This window comes from Neopsephotus bourkii, unplaced genomic scaffold (assembly GCF_033783945.1).
Source record: "Neopsephotus bourkii isolate Nb327-2 ecotype Australia unplaced genomic scaffold, CSIRO-AGI_Nbou_v1 NB_1638, whole genome shotgun sequence".
NCBI lineage: Eukaryota > Metazoa > Chordata > Aves > Psittaciformes > Psittacidae > Neopsephotus > Neopsephotus bourkii.
The window spans coordinates 6,594,020-6,617,190 of NW_026902113.1; the positions used below are offsets into that span (position 1 = coordinate 6,594,020).

Sequence of the window (23,171 nt, forward strand, 5' to 3'; positions counted from 1 at the left end):
CACATAAATTTGTCTTATTTTTGTCATACCTACCAAAGCAGGCCATTAGAATCATTTTAAGAGCTTTTGTTGGAAAAAATACTTACACAAGAAGATGTGTTTTGGTCTTACCTTTGCTACATATTATGTGCATGTACTGTAAATCAGCCCAAGTTTGTCTGTCGGCTAAGGATCTGTAAAAATAGGAATAGCAAGGGTTTGAGTTAGGCCTGAGATTCAGTCTTGGCATAGTCTCATTTCTGCTTTGCTCCCATCTGTTCAGGTGTATTTAAAACTTTTCAATTAAAAGCTTTATGTGCTTGTGATTCTTTTTTCATTCTAGAGAAAGAAAATATATAGAATAAACCTGGGTAATTTTAAGAATCAGTGAATGAAGTAGTTCTTTGCAGCAAAAGCTGACATATAGAGAGATCTAAGTTTGAATTATTCAGCTCTAGAGTCAAGAATAAGATACGTAAAAGAGAATATTGGATTAAGTTAATCTTCATTATAACTGACTGATTTTCAGGGAGGTATGAGCCAACTGCGTTGATAATACTTCCCCCCCCCCACCCCCCCCGAAAATCTCTTTCATTCAAAGTGAATGTTACCTTTATTGCAGTTCAGATGCTATTACATAATGGCATTTGGCTGTAAAGCTAACTTAGGAAGGAATTAAAAGGTGGTTGCCTCTTTTCTAGGATTAATCTGGTTCAGAGCTTTGCTTTTGGTCATGTTGTCCCCAGTTTATGACTCGATGCACACATTCTCCCCCCCCTTCCCCAACTGCTCCTACTCAGTTAATGGACAGGACGGTTTGAGTAAGTCTGTAAATGCATAGAAGTTGATACTCTCTATTTAAAAAATGCTGCCAAGTCTGAGAAACCTAATGACTGTTATAAAACCTGAAGAATAAATATAGGCTTGAACTTTGAACATTTTCAGTCTCTTGTGAATGATCACATGTTTTAATGTAAGCTGTAAATGCTTGAGTCTGTGATAAGTGTCATTGCAGTGCACATATGCTATTTGAAAATTATTAGCAATGTAAGGTTTATACTGCATTGTAAGCCTGGTTTATAATGGACGCCCTGTAATTTTCCTTTTCTTATATCTTCATTTTAGCATGGTATATTCTGCTATAAGCAGCAAGGAGGTTGTTGTGTCGAAAAGCAAAGAAATGTACCTGCTAAGGTTTCTTTTCTCAGTAGCTCAGTTTACATGAAACATTTATTTCCTTAATATTCTATTACAGATACACTTCTTAATTGTAGTTTTTGATTACTTAATTGTAGGTATGTCTGTCTCTTGCCAAATGTTGGTACTTTTACTATCTATAAAGCATCAGGCATAAGATTCTGGAAATGTGATGTGATAGAATGGAAAATCTCAAAGAAACAGTATTGTTGCTGCTTTACTCATGGCAGTGATTGTATAGGCTAATATTTTCTAGGATTTAGGATTGTAGGATGATAGTGCTAAAAGTCAGGTTTGGACTTAAACTGTATGTTTAGAAGAAAGTCAGTTTAATGAGCAATTGGTGGGAAAGGTTTGAGATGTAGAAACTGTTTTGGATCTCTAATGTTTGTTTTAATCCAGTTTCAGAACTCACTGCTTTTGTGGAGGGCAACACATCGGTACAAGAAGAGCAGATTCCTCACAGAAAGAAAATAAAAGCTCTTGGAGCAACTTACTAAGGTAAACAGATTGCAGTGGATTTCTGGATGGGTAAGTATTGGTGAGCAGGATATTCCTAAATCCTTTATTTACCTTCCTTTATTAAGGATTTATAAAAAAGCATAGAAAACTTTCTAGTTCACAGAAACTTACTGATGTCATACATTAGTGTGTGCTTCCAAGACTTAGCCAAATTATAATGAATTACATCTGTATTTTCTTGTTGTGTATATCAAGATCAATTTAGCTTACTGGTTTTTAGTACAGATTGTTTTAGAGAGATCTTAAGGTCCTTTTGCACCTGTTATATACTAGTTTGGAATTACAGGTACAGAAATTCCATATTGAGGTTGCCTTTTATAGTTTTTTTTTAAATTCATGATAGCATTGACAATTACAAAGAGCAGATTCCCCAAATTGAACCATTACTAAAAGCAAACAGTAAGCCCCAGGCAAAGCAGCTGCTGGGAAGGAGCCTGAAGAAGCATCACTTGCTGTTAAAAAAAAAAAAAAAAGGAAAAAAATAAAAAGAGAGAGATTAAGTTGTTGAAATCTGCAGTGGAATAGGAGATACTAAGGCTGTCACATGAGCTGTCTGTGGTAGTGGCTAGTAATGAGAGGTTGCTGTGCACTTTCTGCTGCTCAATAATGTATCTGTTCTCATCATGTGTTCCATATCTCTCTTGCTTACTTCTGGGCTCCAGTTGTACTGGGCCACCTAAGGACCTTTGTCAGTGTGGGGCTGGAGGAAAATCAGTAGGATTTCAAAGTTGTTATGCAGAACAACATTTCTTTCTTTTTTTTTTTTTTCTTTGTTGTTAGGCACTTGGATGCGTGCTTCAGTCTTCTATATATTTCTAATAGGAATGAAATTTAATAGGAATTCAAGTTTTCTTTCTGCATGTCTACCTTTTGGTCTTGCTTTGCAGATTAGTAAAAGCAGTGTTACAGCATCATTGTGTGCATGTATAGGTGGGAAAGAGGCTGAGAAATTGGGATCATGCAATAAATATGAAGAATTCTGTTTCCTATATATATGTATATACATGTATTCCTACATATGTATACATTTCCTGTTTATGTATTGCTAAATAATGATGTGTAGTTAATGCCTGGAAATGTTGGTGATGGCAGTATTTTTTTTGCTAATGTAGGATTAGAAAGTAAATGAATGTTAAGAGGCCCAAAGAAGAGCATAGAGAAACTGTGTATTTTCTTTATGTGATCTCAGGAAGAATAATGGAATGATTTGGGTTGGAAGGGACCTTAATGATTGTCTAGTAAGAAAACAAAGTAAAAGCTGGAACTATTAACAATAGTGTGTTTAAGAACTGTTACTGTAAAGTTATATCTTATCTCTGAAGTTGGATGTTTTTTCTTGCTTTATTTTTTCCTTTAAACAGCAGATCTGGAATGGACGCGAGTCCTCTGGGAGGATTAGGACTTCCTGAACATACTCCTGGTCTGCTAGGGAGTACCACCATGTCAGCAGGTCTTGCAAATGTAGGAAATACATTTGGAGGCCCACCAAGTTCTTTAGTTTCTAGGCCTAATAAATTTCAAAGCTCACCTATAGAAGATGATGATGATGTAGTTTTTATTGAACCTGTACAACTTCCACAAAACTCTGCGTCACTGATAACAGATCAAAGGAATGCTGCTTTTACATCATCAAAAAATGAAGAACTTCAGGGGAATGATTGCAAAATGCTTTCTCCTCCAAAAGATTTAAATTCTCAAAAAGGGAGTATAAGTGAAACTATTATTATTGATGATGAAGAAGACATCGAAACAAATCGAGGACAAGAGAAGAATGCTTCCGGTTTTAATGAACGAAGACTTCCAGAGTGTAAAAATAGAACCAACGATATGGAATTCTCACCTTCCAGTTTTTCAAGAAGTAAGGTAAATTCAGGAATAGGTAATAGTGGTATAACCACAGAACCAGACTCTGAAATTCAGATTGCTAATGTTACTACATTAGAAACAGGTGCTATGAGCTCTGTGAGTGATGGTCATTTAGAAAATGCCGAAGGGCGTGACATGAACTTAATGATTACACATGTAACCTCACTGCAGAATGCCAACTTGGGAGATGTATCTAACGGACTGCAGTCAAGTAATTTCGGTGCTAGTATGCAAACATACACCCCATCTTTGACTTCACAGACCAAGACTGGTGTAGGACCTTTCAATCCTGGTAGAATGAACGTGGCTGGAGATGTATTTCAAAATGGAGAATCTGTGACTCACCATAATCCAGGTAAGTTGCTGTTCTCACCATATCCTTGAAAGCTGAAAATAAATAATAGAATGCTTGATTAAAATACTTTTGGCAGTGGCACTGCTTAGCATTTTAGCTTAATTCGCCTGGAAGATTTTGGTTCTCTTCATCCCAGTCCCAACTGTATCTGTGACTCCAGAATAAAATACGATCAATGACATAAACTGTTAGGTAAACTATACCAGTTTAGCAGTTAGTGATACCTTCAGGTGGTTTGAGAGTATTTGTATCTAAAGCAAAGCTTTCTTTGACTTAAGTCTACCCCTTTAACTGACACAACTAAAGCTTATCATATTTATGCAACTTTTATACCTTTTTGTGGAGTTCTGTGACCAGTTTAATGAATCAAAGTTATTGAAGACTTCTGATCTGTTGTCTTGAATATAGTCTGATGTGCAAAATAAGAGAACTTGGAAGTCTGATCATAAGTTGTAAGTAGCTAGCTGTCATAATTCATTGCATACCAAGCAGTTCTTAGTGTTTACAGTGCTTACCAGTGGTGTCCAAGTTACTTGTGGACTTGTGTGTTCCTGCAGTAACTTATACACACTTTATAATTGTTCCTTAATCACCTGTGATAATATGAATTTATATCATACAATATTAGTTTCAATTTGATGGTTTTGTTGTATATTTCTGTGCAAATAGCAGTATATTGTCTCCTGATTTAGCCGGTAAACAGATATTGCTGAAAGCCGAATGGGGCAGCCATAAATGGTCTTCTGGGATTGCTATTCTACAGAATTTAAGCTTTCACATGAGTAATTTAAAATCTTCCAGGTTCAAGCATATACTGGTGCTTTTCTGCCCTGTTAGGCTAGAAGTGGGGAAAAAGCCAAATCACCACCTTTGCTACTGGTTTAACTTCAAACTAGTTAGGGTAATTTTAAAAGGAAAATTTAAACCCATTACAATCTAGGTGCAATAGACCCTTGTTAATTCGTGATTTCTTAATTTGTCCGTATGCTGATTAAAATACACGTGTTTGGGGGTGTTTTAAGTTGTTTTTCAGCGGATACAGCTTTTCTTTTTGGTCATATACTACCAAATGTATTTTTGCATAAGCATTAATACCTTTCATGTTCTATTATGGAAACAGCAGTATGAATCCAAGCTTTAAGTTGGATGTTAGCATGTGGGGGTTTTGTGTTAAATTTGAAACTTAATTCAAAATTTGACTCCTGAATTTGAAAGCTGCTATTATACTTTGGATGTCTGTCTGAATAATTTAGGAAATCATTTCCTAATCTTTTAAAACCAACATTCCCACTACTGCTAGTTGATCTCTTAGACATTGAGTATGATTATTGCTTTATCACAGATGGTCAACTAGTTGTGGATGAGAAGCATTTGTTACCTTAATGTAATGCCTTTGTTTTTCTTGGGCAAAGTACATCTTAAGAACATCAACATGTGCTTTCCCTTAACCTACTGAATTTAACATTTTTGGTGTGATTAACAGCGACGTACTGGAAGTTTTCCAATATGAATTAAGTGTGATAGACTTGCACCATAGCAATATTGAAATAGATTGAGTTTGGAGTATTGGCTGGAAGTCCTTTTAGGAACTTAATGAAAAAGACCCGTTTGAAGGAAGGGAGGGAAATGTGGATTTACGAGTGGATATGAGATATGTATTTCAAGGTGTAAATATACAGGATTTTTTTTATGGTTGTGGGTTTTCTATGTGAAAAATAAACAGCAGTAGGTTGAAAAGCAAGCAGGAAAGGCTATCACAGGTAAGAGGAAGGGAGAAAAACACCAAACGAGGAATTAGTAAAAACACAAGAATAAACAAGATGAGGAAGGAGGGAAGACGGCTATAGTGGAAACGGCTTTTATGCAAGAAAAAGCCTGAAACACGGTAGGTGCAGGTCATTTATGAGTTTTTGTATTTGTATCTTGAAACCTTTCCACCTTCCTAAGATTCAGTTTTCTTCTTTTTGCCTGGAAGATGCTTCCTTTTCTCCTAAAAGATCTTGTCAGTAGCAATTAACCCTGACTGTTAGAAACTTTGATAATGCGACAGGAAGCAATTGATATTAAACATGTCTAATATATTCTACACAATATAAGTCTAAGATTGCTAAGGATAGCTTCATCATTTCTGGATCAGTGGTGTTCCATCTGTCCTGATTTCCAGATTTCTGAAATATTTCCAGTGGATGTGGAGACTTCTGCTTAGTTAATTTAAGCCCACTGATGATAAAAATACTTTCATTTATGTAATTTGAAGATCATAGATTAAAAAACATTGCTTACGCTTCAGAAATAGGATGTTACAAGATGGGTAGCAAACTTTTTTTCCAGATACCACAACTTTCTTTAGGGATTTGCTAGTTAGAATTAGTTTAACATAAAAACTTCATGTAAGGACTTAATACATCAGTTTACAGAGCAGCTTTGCAAATCTTGGAACTAGCCCATTACCTGAAGATGTTCTTGCTTACATCTCGAACAAAATTTATCTGTGTTTGTTTCCTGTGTAGAGGATTTGAAGCCTTGAAGATGCAAATATGAATTGTTTCCTCATTATTCCCGCCTTTTCTCTCCTCAGTTGCACAGGAATTGGGACAAGTGACGTCTACATGTTGTTAGAAAAATAGCAGATGAGATTTCTTGATCAGGGAACTGGTGGAGTCACCATCCCTGGAGGTACTTAAAAGATGTGTAGGTATAGTGCCTGGGGACATGGTTTAGTGGTGGACTTGGTAGTGCTAGGTTAACGGTTGGACTCTGATCTTAAGGTCTTTTTCCTACCTAAGTGATTCTGTGATTACATATGTGGTTTGGAAGATTTCTTCTGGATCAGTCTATTCCCCTTAGCCAGGTGTCTCCACTGTATGGAAAGTAGTAGCTGCATAACAGAAATTTCTGTCCAACACATTAATTCAGAACCTGGTGTTCCCAGTAAGCATTGGGAGTACCAACTGATAGAATGGCTTTGATTGGAAAGGGACCTTTAAAGATCACTTAGTCCAACCACCATTTTTCTCTGAATGTAATCCTGTTCTGTGCATCAAAACTGTTCCAACAACAAAACCTGGAGAACTGAGGATGGATTTCATAATTGCCCTCATCTGAGCCACGTCATTAATGCAGATGTGTCTGAAGGTTTCAGGCACAGCATATCTCTGCAAAACTCTCCCCACCTCTGCCCCATGTGTGATTCTATGATTCTGTGTTGTGCTGATGCAGGGTTTTTTTGGGTTTGGTGGTTTGTTTTTTTTGTTGTTTTTTTTTTTTTTTTAAGGCATAATTTCATTGAACCATTTTTTCAAGATGGCTCTGCAAGTAAACGTATTGGTACAAGTAAGAGTAAGGACTAATTTTATAGCAGATTTGAGCAGGAACAAGTAGAAAAGAATGGGAACACCCTGAACAGTCATTATAGTAAGAATGGTTTAAAGAGGAACGTGTTTGGTTTTACCTCCTTTCTCCCTTGGTTCCAGCTCTTCTGTTTGCCTGTAAGCATTACGCTGGGTAAATTTACAACTTGTCTTACATGTTTGAGAAACAGGGCGTCCTTTACAGCTGCAAAGTCACAGCGGCAAATTGTCTACTTGCTAAGGAATGTGTGTTTTTTGTTGTCCTTGGGTTTCTAGAACTTTGTCCCTAAAATTAATTTTAAAACCCTCTTTGGGAAAGAGGACCTTAGGAAATGGTGTGAGGAAAGGGTGCCTTCTATTTAATGAATGATTATGGACCAAGATAATATCTCTTAAGAATAAAGCTTGGGCAGTTGCTGAAGCTTGTAGGTTAAGGTTTTTGTTACCTGAATTTACAGAATTTAAAATTATCTTTTTTTATATTTGCTTGTTAATACTAGTTGTAATAACACTCTAGGAATACGCTGAATTACTCAGTAAGACATTCAAGGCTTTAGTGTTTTTATTCAGTTACATTAAATACTGTGTTTACTCAAAAGTAGTAGGACAAGTACTATCCAGTAGAGTAATACTTATGCAGGTGTTTACTATTCAGTAAGTAATGGTGAGGTACTGTTCTAGATGCTGGAAATAAAAGGTAAGTGCCAAGTGCTGTGACAGTGTTTGGGATAACTATTGAAAATGTTCTGTTTTGGTTTCCCCCTCCCCCCCCCGGTAAATGTATTTTGTAGGTTCATTGATTTCTGCAGAGGAAGACTTGGAACTCCCATAACCTTGCCACTTTTGCACATTAAGTGGTATTCATTGCATTGAAAAGCTTACTGAGGAAACCAGGAACTCTTAGAGGAATTAATAACATTGATGCAGATCCCAGATGTGGAGCCACTGTGCTTCACTCTAACTGCAGTATAGTTCTCTGGCTACATACTGGACTAGGAAATGAGTATGGGGAACCCCAGTTCTAGGATTTATCACAAGAGGCCAGACATGCGATGTTTGTTTAAAGCTTTAGAACAAAATAACTAATGAATATCTAAGATCTCATGTTTTTGTAGATTTGCGGAGTTTGTATCTTACACCTTATCTTAGAAATTATGTTATCTGTTCATCTTCTCTCTTTTCTGTTTTGTTGGGTTGTTTTTTTTCTTGTGTGTGGGGTTGTTTTTTTGTTGTTGTTGTTTTCTGGTTGTTTTTCTTTTTTTTTCTTTTCAGTTGCAGTTTTGTTTGCCGGGAGATAAAAATACCAGTTTGCAAATCCATTGCAAGTGAACTGAGGCCTGCAGAATTTGTCACTAGATGTAGGATGGGACCATCCTGAAATTTGTTCATGTTCCAAAGCTTTGTAACAATGGAGACTGATACTATCAAGTAGCATTTGACAGGAAAATGATTTCATGCTCATATATTTGTGACTGTTCTCTCTCTCTCTCTCTATTTATTTATGTACATGTCTCTTCACTTAGTTATGTTTGTTTTTTTCTTGAAGATTCTTGGATATCCCAGTCAGCTTCCTTCCCTAGGAATCAGAAGCAGCCAGGTGTGGATTCATTGTCACCTGTAGCATCACTTCCTAAACAGATTTTCCAGCCTTCTGCCCAGCAGCAGCCTTCTAAACAGGTTAAAGTCACATGTGCAAACTGCAAAAAGCCTTTACAAAAGGGACAGACTGCGTATCAGCGAAAAGGATCAGCTCACCTTTTTTGTTCTACTACCTGCCTCTCATCTTTCTCACACAAACCCACTCCAAAGAAACTTTGTGTTATGTGCAGAAAGTAAGTAATTTTAAAATTTTGTTTCCTATTAGCAGCTAAACCCAGTAATATTGGAGATTCTCATGCATGAATGAGAACTGTTCCATTGATGGTACAAAGTCTGACTATACAAGTACTTTATATAGTGTCACTTTAATGTTGTTTGGAAATGTTGTGCCTGTGATAACAGAAGTACCATGTTTTGAATTTGTATTATGGTAGATGGTTTCTATGAAAGCTGCACTAAAAGTTACTGGGGTTTTGGTCTTATATCCTCCGACAAGATACATTTTCTATATCTTTAGTCCTTTATGAGAAAAAGTGGACCTTGTGTTGTATAGAAAGCATTCATTTTGATAGATGAAGACAAAAAAAACCCCAGAGGCTTTCAGAGAAGGAGAAGCTGATGTTTGCAAGAAGCTCAGAGAAAACTGGGAGCTCTTCTGCTGTTGGCAGTGTGAAGAAACCGTAAGATGTTCCCCATAGTTAGGGGCAACTATGGCAACTTTTGAAGAATGACAAGCATACCTACATAAATAGCATAGGAATTACTATAAGAAGGAAAGTATAGGAAATACCTGGCATTCTCCTCAGTGTTTACAGCTTTTAGTCACTTGTGTTACTTTATGACTTTACACTTGTGTCCTTTGATAAAAATTAGTATGTGCTTTGATACAAGTTAACAGTAAGTCCTGGTGGAATCTAGCCAGAAGCTGTAAGCTCCTCAGGGTAGGAACTGTGGCATTGTTTTGCAGAACAGAAGTGATAACATTCCTTAACACAAATCCTTACTAGCATGCCAAAAATCTACTGATTTTTCCTTTGGTGGAGGAATATCCAGGGGTGGTGCAAGTTTATTTTCAAGGAAAACTTACTAGGGAAGCATACAGAATTTTTCCAGTGTTTTCTACTCGTCCTAGTTTTAGAGCTCCCAGGTATGGGTTGTCTGGGTTATTTTTTTTTCTAACTGGTGATTCATCATGATGTCAGAAGACTTCCAGATGTGCCCAATTTTATATTTATTCTGCCTAATAGCATTTTTTTATGTCAGTAAGTTTTTTTGCTTAGGCAAAAGGGGGAGGCTTTTATTATCCTTACTGCTCCTAATTTGTGGTATTCAGTAGTTTGTTATTAGAGTAAGCTACCTTAGAAATGACCTTAGAAGTTTGGGAGAGCTGATTACAAAGGCATTCTGACAAGCGTGGTGTTAGTGACTTTGCTAAGTTTGCAACATGTGCAGCATAAAATTGAAGGACAAGGAAATCCAAAAGCAACTTCAGTGAACAACACTGTAAGGTTGATTAGAATAGGGTTTGTTTTATTTCAAAATAATTTGTTGATGGTTGTATGTCTGCATTAAATTGGTGCATTTTCATGGGCAACTGCATGAAGTGTTCAGGTAGTTTGGAAGTTTAATGATAAAATTAACTTTTTAAAAATTTTAAATGCTAGACTTCTAGGTAAGTTTCTAGGTAAGTTTTAAGCTTTTTGATTGTATTTATGAGAAAACAACCTTCTCTCATCCTGTCCAGAGATTAATATTGGAAATAGTGGGAAATAGAGACCATTTCTGGCCTTTTACTATACAGCTGAATTTTTATATAAATTGAAAGTATAGCTTTTGTGTAAAGTTGCAAAAGGTTCAGAGTTACTTTTTTTAATAAGATTGAGTTCTCCACAACTGGTGCCTAACTGTGCATTAGTGTCACTTGGGTCTGGAATGATGTAATGTGGGGAGGGAAAGGGACAATCCAAACAAAAAAATGGGGTTTTACATAGGAAAAACCTAGAACGTGCAGTACTTGCAGTAGTAAAAAAACATCAAACTTAGAGTTTGACATGTCACTAACACGTCTACACCCATAAAACTGGTTTGAAATGTAAAATGAAGAACGAACCTTACAAGATGTTAAATTTTCTTGTTTATGTATATATGTGTATTTACACGCAAGAACACTAAAGGTTTTTTTTTGTCTTCCAGAGATATAACAACAATGAAAGGTACCATTGTTGCGCAGGTTGATTCAAGTGAGTCTTTCCAGGAGTTTTGCAGTACATCGTGTTTATCCTTCTATGAAGATAAACAGAATCCCTCGAAAGGAGCTTTGAATAAATCACGATGCACTATCTGTGGTAAACTAACTGAGGTCTGATCCACTTTTTTTTTATCTTCTCTTTCTCAGTAATGACGGTATTAATAACTTACGTTCTGAAATAAGAGAACTGAAAATCAGGAAGTTTAAAATCTGATTCACTGTTTTCATATACAGTGAATTATTAAGATATGCAGGCTTAATATTCATGAAGAGCAGCTGAAGAAAGAATTCAGAGAGGTTAATACTTGATTTTTGTTTCAGAAACTTTCACTGATTGTTACTGTTGAGAGTTTTATTTAGGTGTAGAATCCTACAACCCATATCTCACACACAGAAGAATTGCTGTGGAGAAGGTCAAGATTTACTGTAGTATTTACTTCTTTCACTGTATGTTTTGGAAGACTGTGCAAATTTTAGACATCTGTAGAATATATACAAAATTTAAAATTCTCGTAATGTAGTAATTTATTCTTGATGTCGTTACTGAGCCCACCATAGCTTGGCCTACTTTACATGTGTGCCTGGGTAGTCTTCATATGGCATGTTAGTCCGCTAATTGAGTATGTAACAAATTTGTGTACACAGACTTGCTCTAATGTGAAACTATTACATCCTTCCCAGTCATCTTTGCTTCTAGGCTGCAGGAGAAGATGGGTCTGAGAATTTTTTCCTAGAGCTTTCAACACAACAGAAACGCCAGTTTATGTTTCTGTATTTCATGGCCATTTCAAGTGTATCTGTTCTGAAATAGCTAGTATGTTCTTATTTTAGTTACTGTACTTGAATGTAAGATTTGCAGCTTGTCTGGTAGTTGCAGGGTACTTTGTGCTTGTGTGGTGATAGAATTTTTTTCTTTACTTTTGTTTTTTAGATTCGTCATGAAGTTAGCTTTAAAAATATGACTCATAAGCTCTGCAGCGACCATTGCTTCAATAGATACAGGATGGCAAATGGTTTAATAATGAACTGCTGTGAGCACTGTGGGGAGTATTTACCCAGCAAAGGAGCTGGAAACAATGTTCTTACTATTGATGGTCAGCAGAAAAGATTCTGCTGTCAGAACTGTGTTGGTGAATACAAGCAGGTAATTATGGTAATTACTTATCTATAATTTAAAATTAGAGACATTAATAGTTCTTAAATTTATCCTGTTACGTGTAAGATGGTTTTACTTCATATTAAAGTCTTAACTAACAGACATCTAAAGATAAATTAATGCCACTGAGCGCAAACCAGCTGTAATGGACCTTTTACTGGTGGCATTTTTTGATGTTGCTATAATAATACCTGTTTGTTAATGAAAATATCATTGAAATGAAACCCTTTGTTAATGTCTTTCTTTCTAATGGGCATATCACAAGTATACTGATCACAAGCCTGACACACAGGCTTACTGGTCCTTCAGTGATGTTCTTTTTTAGGTATAAAAGCTTGCTTATGTGCAATTTAAACATTCAAAAATGTTCCGACTATACAGATTACACATTGCAGTGAGTGTTCTAACTGATCACGCATTGGTTGTGTACCTGTACTAAGTCTAATCTCCTTCAGTGCCACAGCATCGTATTTCAAAATTTTCTACTTTCATTCTACCATGTGTTAAATTTTATGATTTGGGTTTTATTTATGTGTGAGACAATTAAGATAGTAATAGTTATTGTGGTAAAAAATAATTCCAATTCAAGAAATCTGATGCTGATGTCTTTTACATATTACAGAGACAGCTTAGCTCTCAGTCATTGCTAATGCTGTCTGGAAAGTTCAGATGTTAATCAGAGTATTTATGGTATAATAGTATACCTCTGAAATATTAAATATTTGGATGGGGGATATGCAGTTTGGGGATTTTTTTTTTTCTTGGTACATTCTGTTCTGTATTCGTAGGGACAGTGTTACACAAAAGTACTATTTTACTAGCAAGAAATTTCTTTATCTGATTTTTGAAGTTCACTCTTAAATATATGAGTGGCCCCTGTGCTGCACATTGCTTTGGGTTCTTTCTTACTCTTTCCTTTCCTCTTGGATTATTGGTTTCTTCAGAATGGGAGCGCAGTGCTGAATGTTTTTAAGTACTTTAATGTTGCCTGATGTGTCTTTTGTATTTTCTCTTTGGGCATTCAATTCTCATGCTTTTGGGGATGGCTGTTCTGGTGTGTATGCAGTGTGCAAACAGCACATCTGGAAACATGCATATGTAAACAGCGTAACTAAAAACGTAACATAAGCATTATTCTTTCATCACAGCTATACGAAAAGGGACAGGATAGGTTTCCAAGATACTAGAAACGTAGGCATGTCCAGAAGCCATGGAAAGACTTGAAGAAACGTTGAATACTGTCTCTTGAAGAAACAAAAAGACATGAGATTAACTTTGAACTTGACATTCCCACACAACCAGTATAACATGCAGTGCACATGGAATTGTGAAATGAACATGGAATTTTGAGAGGTTGAATGATAAATGTGTATTTAACTCATTACAGACTGTACTCTGTTTTGTTAGAAACTGTATTTTGTGTTTAGATGTGTATTTGCAAATGAGAAGGGTATGGGTAGCAAGTTACATGTTCTGGTTTGATTTGGGGAGGAGCAGTTTGTAGTATCAGGAATCGTCACAAGTAGTGTTGGGTATCGTTCATTATTTTGAGAGCCTTCAGAAAACCTTTAAGATTGAGACACATTGTTTTGGTGTATCCAGTTCTGATAACAGCGTTTATTCAAGCAAGTTCTTAATTCTTTTATAGAAGTATTTGTTGCTGGGCAGCCATAATAGGCTGTGAGAACCTTAATTCTAGTGCTGATGTGCATCTGGTTTGGACTGGTGATTAAGTGTAACTCTTAACTGGTAGGGTTCAAATGTTTCTGGAGTTTGGGGGTTTGAGGGTATTTTTGATAGTAAGAGAAACTCAAACTATCTAGTTCTGTAGTGTATGTTGTAGGATTCAAAGTTGCTCAGGACACAATTATTGGAGAATATTTAGCTGTCTAGCAGGAATTATTTAGGTTTGAACTTCCTTTTACTTTAAGGGGTTTGTTTTTTTTCTTTTTAACTGAATGTTTTCAAGGAATTCTGTGGTTTTTAAAAAAGGAATTTAGATTTTGGAAAATGTCACTGCCAACTCACTGGGCCACAGTGGTAAATTGTAGGTTGCTTTCTTCAGTCGTAACAATGTTTCTTGGAATTCTTTTAGATCTTGCTTTTAAAAGAGAACCGGTGAAGGAGAGAACATGGGAGAGTTGCTATTACACAATGAAATAAACCCAATGGAATTGATAATACAGGAAAAATCAATGTCGTTTGATTACAGCATTGTTTTTACAACGATTGTGTGTCACAACAATTTTAGCAAATGTTTTTATTACAGTTGTAAAACATGTAGGTCTTGCTAGTATGAGCTTTGTATTAAGCAGTTTATATTGTACATGTCATGCTTATCAATATGCTATATATCTGTAGTAGTAATAAATGAAAACTGACTCTTATGACATGTAACTATCTACTTCATCCCTATTTTCTTTAAATAAATATTACACTGATTTGACCAGTTAATTTTCAATAACTTATCATGGACATTTTTTTCTTCCTGGAATGAGAATTTTAAAATTGTGGATAATAAAAATTACTGTGGCTCTCAGAATGGCCACTTGAGTGCAGATAATCCATTAGCTACAGAGGGTTTTGTTCCTCTGCTTTAGGCTGTTGGTGGGAGCGAGAAACAGTATTATTCCTGGGATGGGGAGAAGTAATTTTTCTGAAGTGTCTGAGTCACTTCTCAAGGTGATAGATGCACTTAGTTTTCTACGTACCAGTTTCAGAACCTGCTTTAAAACTGCGACACAATGAGTCTTGAATTTTGCATCATGTTTTGCTTTTCTGTGAGGTGATAGTGTTTTCTTACTGAAAACTGCAATAATTACAGAACTTAAGTTTCTTTAATCTTAAACTAAGAAAAAACATGATAAAAATAAACAGATTAATAAATTGTGTAAGGGGGTAAAAAAAGACAAAGGCTAACTAATGCTCACTGTGGTTATATGCAAGAGCATGTTAATTTTCTGATTGTACAACAGCCATTCATGAAGACAGCTAAGTCCAAGTCAAGCTTTTTTGAAAAAGAGAAAACAGTGGTAAATTCCTTCCTCCAAAAATGAAATAATTCTGACAGTTTATAAAAAATGCCAAAATAAAATGCATATTGAAAGTGAATTTATTTTTTTTTCTAAACCTGAAGAAACTACTACTGGACCATAAATTCTTTACCTGTTGCACTGAAATTCAAACTCTTCACATGTAGAGGGGTAAGAGGGACCTAAAGAATGATGCTAAACAAAATGAATGAGACTAGAGAATAAAGCTAGAAGATGCGATCACATTTGACAAGGAGGTGGCTAAAGTGTTTAATACTGAAGTGTTTCAGTCTGTGCAAATACTGAAGTACTTTATTTCTTCAAGTAGGCATTTCAGTTTCTTCAACTATTTCTTCAAGTAGACATATAACTGAAATGATAACCAGTTACTTCTGTAATTAATTTAAAAATCAGTGTGTATGCAACAGATTGAAACATCCCAAATATGCCTGCCATGAATTCATACTGACTAAAAGCACATACATATGTTGTTTCAATGTTTCTGATACTGTTGCGTATCTTCTGTCTCTACAAAGTTTACTGAATTCCTTTTCAAGGCAGTTGCAATGTTTGTGTCCTGGTTTGCTGGATTTGGGTACAAGCTTGACAACCTTGTTCTAACAAACAAGTGAATTCTGTGACTTGGCTTGTGCTATACATTTTAATTTTCAGCTGTTCAACGAAGCTAAAGCTGAGTTGTTGTCTGCTTCTAAAAACAGTTTTTAACTGCTTTGCTTACTGATCTGATCAATCTGTAGTGCTCTTGATTCTGCTATCAAAGCATTTAATCATTGAATGCTTTACTAGTTTATAATGTTACTTTACTTTTTTGGTTTTTTTTTTTGGTGTTTTTTGTTTGTTTTTGTTTTTTCTCTGCTGCTGTAACTAAAATTCTTGTTGGAATATGACCTGGGATTTGCTTTGCTTTGGGCACTTCTTTAAAGTGATGGTCTTCATGTGCTGTCAAAAAAAAAGAGGAAGCAGCTCTGTCTGTTTCTTTATAGGTTTCTTAGTAGCCCTGTAATAAAATGAGTACTGGGAGAACACAAGCCAAGTGGGTGTTTTCCTAGTTGGAGAGGATGCTTGCAGTGTCTATTCTCCTAGTGAAAATTTTCCTTCAATATTAAATAGAAGTGCATTTGATTGAATTCCTTGGTTAGACAAATACTTGCTACTGAACATGTTTCAAGACTAGCCAGGTTATTCTATCCCTTGCAACCAGTAGAAAAAAAACAACTTAGGCAGTTGTGCTTCCTTCTTTCAAATTCTGTTCCTTGCAAAAAAACACATGCTTTTATAAAATTCTTAAAATTCATTTAGTCTGCTTTATCTGTGTGGAGGGGTTTAGGAGCCTTCACTGTATACACTGGTACGCATATATCAGTTCTATATTTTGTGATTCATTGCTTTTGTAGGATTTGTATTTACTCTCACAAAATGTATTGTTACCTACTAGTTTAGATCTCACTGAATGCAGTGATAGAATGTCTTGCCATGCAGTACTTCAGTGGAAGCATCTAGGGTTTTCAGCTTGTCTTGTCACATGCAGTATCTGTTATTTGCTGCTTTGCTATTAAGACAGATCTGTCCTTTTTATTATGATAGCAGAATTAGCCACAAATCTGCTTCCTGCCGTTGTTACTGCTTTGTAAACTGTAGCTTCCAAGTGTCTGCTTTGAGAGCAAGTAGTGTTCATGGAAGAATAATTCTGAGAGTTGAACAAGCTCTTCATGTTGAAATACTAGAAATACTGATTTTTCTTTTTTTTTCTTCTTTTTTTTTGTGGTCACTTAGAAGTTACGTGGTTTTAGCCAGTTTAAAATGTGCTTCATAGTGGAGTCTCTTCCTCATGTGGTAAATCACTTCTGCCTCACTTCAGATATTACTTAGTTTTGTATTAAGTAATCTCTGATACTATTATACACTTCTACAAATGGAGATAGCCAGCTGCTTTTTACCCCATCTGCCATGGTTAAATGACAGAAATCTTTGTTAACCAAGAAATAAACAGTTCCCCTTTCTTCTTGCTTAGTGGTGTGGGTTTTGTTTTTTTGGGGTTGGTTGGCTGGTTTTTTTTTCTTGAGGCTTCTTTGTATTTAATGCCTCCAGTTTCTTGCATCTCTGCAAATCAAGGCCTTCTAGAAATGAATCTGTTCTTCTATGTTTTCTTCTGCCTTTTATTTACTCCTGCTTTCTGCAGCCATTTATTCTGCCATTTGTTTCAGTGTCTGTCTTTAACTGTAGAATTTGCTGCTCTTCAATAAAAACCATATAATCAGCTTCCTTAGGCACTTGAATATCTTTCTTAGTAAGTGTTCAGGATGTTACTTTGTGGCTAAAGTGAGGTAGGTGCATCAGAACTTTGTACAGCTTTGTAGTTATGAAGAAGTATTTACGGTAGTCAAAGTGATGAGGTGTGATCTATGTGAGAGCACAGGAAATTCTTAGGAAGAGGAGTCAAGGAGATGGTATGATCTAGGTATCGGAGTTAAGATGGATATAACCACATCTGTGCACTGCTCTACCTGAAATAGTTGGATAGGGTTGAGGGGAAGAAGTAGAAAAGGCAAAACAGAAACAGACATTCAATTAATGTAAAAGTAACTTGTTTTTTAGGCAGGGATTTCACCTCGCCTTTTCTCAAAGGCATGAAGGCAAGTGCCTTGAGTAGGAAAAAAACTTGCAAAAAGAGGGAGCATTGACAGTTGGAGATACCAGAGAAAAGTAACTGGACAAGTTATTGATTTGGCTGTTTGTAGAGTTCAGCTGATGGAATATAAACACAAATCAGTTGGCATTCAAGGGCCACAAAAGCAGTTACTTCAGCTTTTGCTCTTAAGACTTGGGCAAATCCTTTTGGGGTATTATTAATCTCAGTCTCTTCTGTTGAAGCAGAGAAGAGTTTAAGGTTGTTACTCTTGGGGGAGAGATTATTTGGGTGCAGCATTTCAAAAGACTGAATAAATAATACCGTTTCTTTTTTTGCTGTTACAGATTCTGCTGACATCTGGTTCTTTTCTTAGACATGCATGTTGCTACCGGATCCATCCAGATAATCCTTCTTTCAAATAAATCTGAAGTAGTTTAGCTGCTTTTTTTTTCTTGATTGCCCTATTCTAAGGGTTCTCTGTTACAGAATTCCATGTAGTGAATATCTCTGCTTTGCTACTTACAGAAAACTTCTTTCTCCTGAATCTCTTTGAACACAGGGTGACTGTGTTTCTGTTCCAGAAATTTCTGCTACTTACCTTATTTCTAATTCCAAACTGTTACTCTGTAAAGCTACCAGAGAGAAGTTTGCCTGGATTGACAAGTATGTACTGATCTGTTTTACTGTGGACCATATCAAATAAACTGCAAAGCATTTTCTTCAACTGAAAACAAATCTTTGGGCTGCTACATAGTGGTGTAGTAATCAGCTCGTATTCTGGTGTTCTCACTGGGCTGGCCTGTGCATGGGAGAAGTAGCAGCAATGGTCTCTGCACTGCAGGCATGTTCTTCATCCTGCTCTAGTCTTCTGAAAGAATGTGAAGCAGATTATAATGCTTTTCTCAGTCAAGAATAAAACTGTAGCACAGATGCTTAGATTCAAGGCGCTTACAATTTTGCAGCCAGAAGGCTTAAAAACAGACTTTCATTAGTTTCAGTTGCAAGCAGAAGTGAGGCTTACTTCTAAAATACCATGATATTACAGTATTGGTTTGATGTTTATTTAGGGGCTCAGACTTTCTTTTCCTAAGTAGGATGCGTACAAGAAGAGCTCTAGATGTTAGCTTTCATAATCCTTTCAATAGGATGGAAAAATTGAGATTCATTTTAAGTTGTCTGGTGCTGATAATGGCAAGAATAAAAATTCATTGGAAACCTTCCAACTGAAATTTCTCTTATTACCAAGAATTTGGATTTCTGTTGCAACAGTACTTGTATTTCTGGAATACATCCCATTCATCTGTTTAATTTTACATCCTGATAGCCTCTTCTGTAGTTGCCAGTTTGAGTTCCAACACTGTTCTGATGGACAGAAAGAAGATTTGGAATATATATAGAACTAGTTACCTTATAAGAATTTTCTAATCGCATGAAGTATTTTAATGTCTTTTCTTAGTTACCTATCATGAGATGCCTATTGTGAAGTAAACCTTGTTTCTAGAATTAAGTCACTAATCAGGTATGCACACAAGTCATGAACGAACGAGTGAGTTTAGAATAAAATATGGTAAGAATAGAAGAATATTCAGGGTTCTGCATTTACCTTAGACTTTATGCTTTGGCAGATATCAAATACATAATGAGATCTAGCTAAAATCAGGTCATCTTAATGCAGAATCTAGGTGTAGTGGTGAGGGAGAGGTATAATTGGACTACTTAGCATCAATCTTCCCCTTAGATGGTACTGGGCCATTATTACATATAAATTTTTTTTCACTGGATGAATTTAATTTTTTGGGGCTTAGCAATCTAATTGCTACGATTTTCTTTACAATTTGATAGCAGTGTTACAGTTACTTACGACTTTATTTTAAAACTGCAGTCCTTAAACTTTCATGTTTTCATAGGATACTGTAGATTTGAATTTTCCGAAAGTGATGCATGGAAGGAAAATGCATGATACTTTCATGTGGATTGGTTCTGAGTTCATCTTTGAATGAAACTTGAAACTGAGAGTAGTTTGAATGTGAAGGTTTTTGTCTGTAATCACTTTTGCCTTCAACTGAAATATCATGGGGAATGCAAGATGAAGCCAGTACCTTATCTGAAATGCTGCGAAGAAAGCAGCTTTGGAGGAAAAGCCTTGGCTGTTCTGGTGGGCGGCAAGTAGAACAGGAATTCTCAATGTTCCCTTGAGGCAAGGATGGCTGACTGCATCCTGGGTTGTATCACAGAATGCTTGAGCTTGGAAGGGACCTCTGGAAATTTATGTTGTCCACACCCCTGCTCAAGCGGGGTCACATGGAGCAGGTTGTCCAGGACCCTATCCTTTTGAGGTTTGAGGATCTTCAGGGATTAGGGACTCCACAGCCTCTCTGAACAGCCTCTTGTTATAATAGCAAGAGTGTAGGCAGCAGGTCAAAGGAAGTGATTTCTATGCCCTGCAGCCCCCATCTTGCACTTCTGAGATGGCATCTGGAGCCGCTGCATCCAGTTTTGGATAGCACAGGATGAAAAGCATTGACATACTGATGGTAGTTCAGTGCAGACCTATAAAGATGTTTAAAGGGCTGGAGCACATGATGTAGGAGGACAGCCTTGGAAATCTTAGTTTGTTCAACTCTGAGTAGGCTAAAGGGGGACTGGTTATCTAATGGGAGCATATAAAGTTGGACTCTTCCAAGAAGTGCACAGTGGAAGAAAGATGCAACTTGAAAATAATGAGAAACTTGATTTAGATAGAAGGAACCTCCAGTGATGTTTTGGAATGCTCCTTGTGATGCTTCAGTTTGACTAGGCAGTCAAGATCCTGAGGACTCAGCTCTGGACCTGCATTGAGCAGGGCTGCACATGACCTTTGGGGGTTCCCTCTGGTCTGCATGTTTCTGTGATTTTGTACTTCAGATCTTAAAAAGGCAGGAAGTTTTGAGTTTGTTGTGGTTTGGGTTTGTGGTTTATGATTTTTTTTTTTTTTTTATTTTGGGGGGGGTTGGTTGTTTTGGTGCTTTGGGGTTTGGTGTTTTTTTTTTGGTGGGTTTTTTGGTGGTGGTTATTCCCTCCCCCCCCCCCCCCCCCCCCAATTCCCTTTTTACTTAGCAGTGAAGTTTTTGGTAGTCTTTGTTCCGTCTTTTGCTTTGCTGGTGAAGTTTGTTCTCTCTGTTGCCCTGAAATGCCCACAACATGACACAGCTTTACATTTTCTGGAATTTCTTTTCTGAACACCCACTTTTCCTTGTGGATGGTGAAAATACTCAATTAAGTAAAAACCTTCTATAGTAAGAACATGAGAACAGCTGTTCTTGTTCAGATTAGGGATTGAAACTTGTGCAGTATATGTAAGTGGGCACATAGGGAAGAGTAAGAACAGGGCAGATACTCAGGATATTTCTCCAAGCATTCTCTTCAGCTTCTGAATCCAGAGGTCAGGGGATCTCTTGAACTTTATGCAATGTTCCTGTGTGCTGTTTTTAGCAGATAGCTTTAATTAGTTCTTGTCCAGCCTCCTTTTGAACAGATATAAGCATTTTTTTCCATCCGTGACGCTCTGGTATGATCTGCTGACCTCCTGCTTGCCATGTGAAGAGCTTGCCTTGTTTTGTTTGTTTTGAAACGACTTGTGTTGATACTCATGTGATTTCCCATAGTTGTTAGTATTAGAAAAAACAACAGTTGATCCCACGTGATACCGTTTTTGGTTCTGTTGTTATCCTCTGAAGTTGTCTTGTTTCCAGGCCAAAAAATCCTTCTAAGAATGCTGTTTGATCCAATGTATTTCTGTAGTTCTTGTAGTTTTAGTGAATCTTCTGTTTACTCCAGCAAGAACGTTACTTCTAGGGAAATAATTCTCAGGTGCTGTTTTTTTCTGGAGAATGAAATTAATACTGCAGATTCTTAGAGATGAAAGATAACGTGATGAATGTGGGAGTAGAAGTAAGTTATCTGAGAACCTTGAGAAGAGTGCTTCATCTGGAAATCTGACACTTAAGAACAAGAGAAGGTTCTTGATTTGCATATGGCTATGCAAAAGCATGGGATAGTACAGTATGATGTTCTCTGCTGATGTTGTCGATGAAGGAAGCCTTTTAGTTAGATAAGCTATTAATCATAGAGTCATAGAATAGTTAGGATTGGAAATTACCTTAAGATCGTGTAGTTCCACCCCCTGACATGGGCAGGGAAACCTCACACTAAACCATGCCACCCAAGGCTCTGTCCAACCTGGCCTTGAACACCACCAGCGATGGAGAATTCACAACTTCCCTCGGCAACCCATTCCACTGCCTCACCACCCTTACAGTAAAGAACTTCTTCCTTCTATCCAATCTAAACTTCCCCCGTTTAAGTTTTAACCCGTTACCCCTTGTCCTATCACTACGGTCCCTAATGAGGAGTCCTTCCCCAGCATCCCTATAGGCCTCCTTCAGATACTGGAAGGCTGCTACGAGGTCACCATGCAGCCTTCTCTTTTCCAGGCTGAACAGCACCAACTTTCTCAGCCTATCTTCATATGGGAGGTGCTCCAGTCCCCTGATCATCCTCGTGGCCCTCCTCTGGACTTGTTCCAACAGTTCCATGTCCTTATGTTGAGGACACCAGAACTGCACACAATACTCCAAGTGAGGTTTCACAAGAGCAGAGTAGAGGGGCAGGATCACCTCCTTTGACCTGCTGGTCACGCTCCTTTTGATACAGCCCAGGCTGCGAGCGTGCACTGAAGCTGGCTCATGTTCATTTTCTCATCTAGCAACACCTCCAAGTCCTCCTCAGGGCTGCTGTGGATCTCTGCCCCACCTGTAGCTGTGCCTGGGAATGCCCCGATTAAGAAATGAAACACCTGTGTAATGCTGATTGAATACATTCAGGTATGCATTGATCTTTGTAATAGTGATGTACTCCTTTTGAATATTCAAACTTACATGTTTGGAGAGTGCTGTCAAGAGTAATAATGCAGGAGAACTTCAGCTTGAAGGAGATGACGATTGCAAGATTTCAGGAGCAATAAATCTGAAGTTTTGGGCATTTTAAGTTTTTCTTCTTCACCAGTGTCCTGTTGCCTTCACTTGTGTAACAACGTGTTTGAACTTCTAATGTTGCAGAAATGCTCAAACACTTTGTTGCTGTGACAAGGGTCAAGTAAAAGCTTTGCTGTTGTGCTTTTGTTTCTACTTGTAAAGTCTTCTACATCTTTGATACATTTTGTGGGAATTAATATTCTTG

The 23,171-nt window shown here is 36.9% G+C and overlaps 1 protein-coding gene across 7 annotated transcripts in view; it reads left to right on the forward strand.

Annotated features, from left to right (window-relative positions):
• Positions 1-23,171, forward strand: part of ZMYM2 (zinc finger MYM-type containing 2) — an 88,778-nt gene that overhangs the window by 18,467 nt on the left and 47,140 nt on the right. For 3 of the 7 annotated variants that reach the window (XM_061374331.1, XM_061374330.1, XM_061374336.1), the window contains exons 3-7: positions 1,579-1,707; positions 3,063-3,919; positions 8,816-9,101; positions 11,062-11,227; positions 12,048-12,260. In XM_061374331.1, coding sequence (XP_061230315.1) covers positions 3,070-3,919; positions 8,816-9,101; positions 11,062-11,227; positions 12,048-12,260 — 1,515 coding nt within the window. In that variant the 5' untranslated portion in view covers positions 1,579-1,707; positions 3,063-3,069. Of the gene's footprint in view, positions 1-1,578; positions 1,708-3,059; positions 3,920-8,815; positions 9,102-11,061; positions 11,228-12,047; positions 12,261-23,171 lie in introns of all 7 variants that reach the window. The other 4 variants (XM_061374334.1, XM_061374335.1, XM_061374332.1 and 1 more) reach the window with 4 other exon arrangements.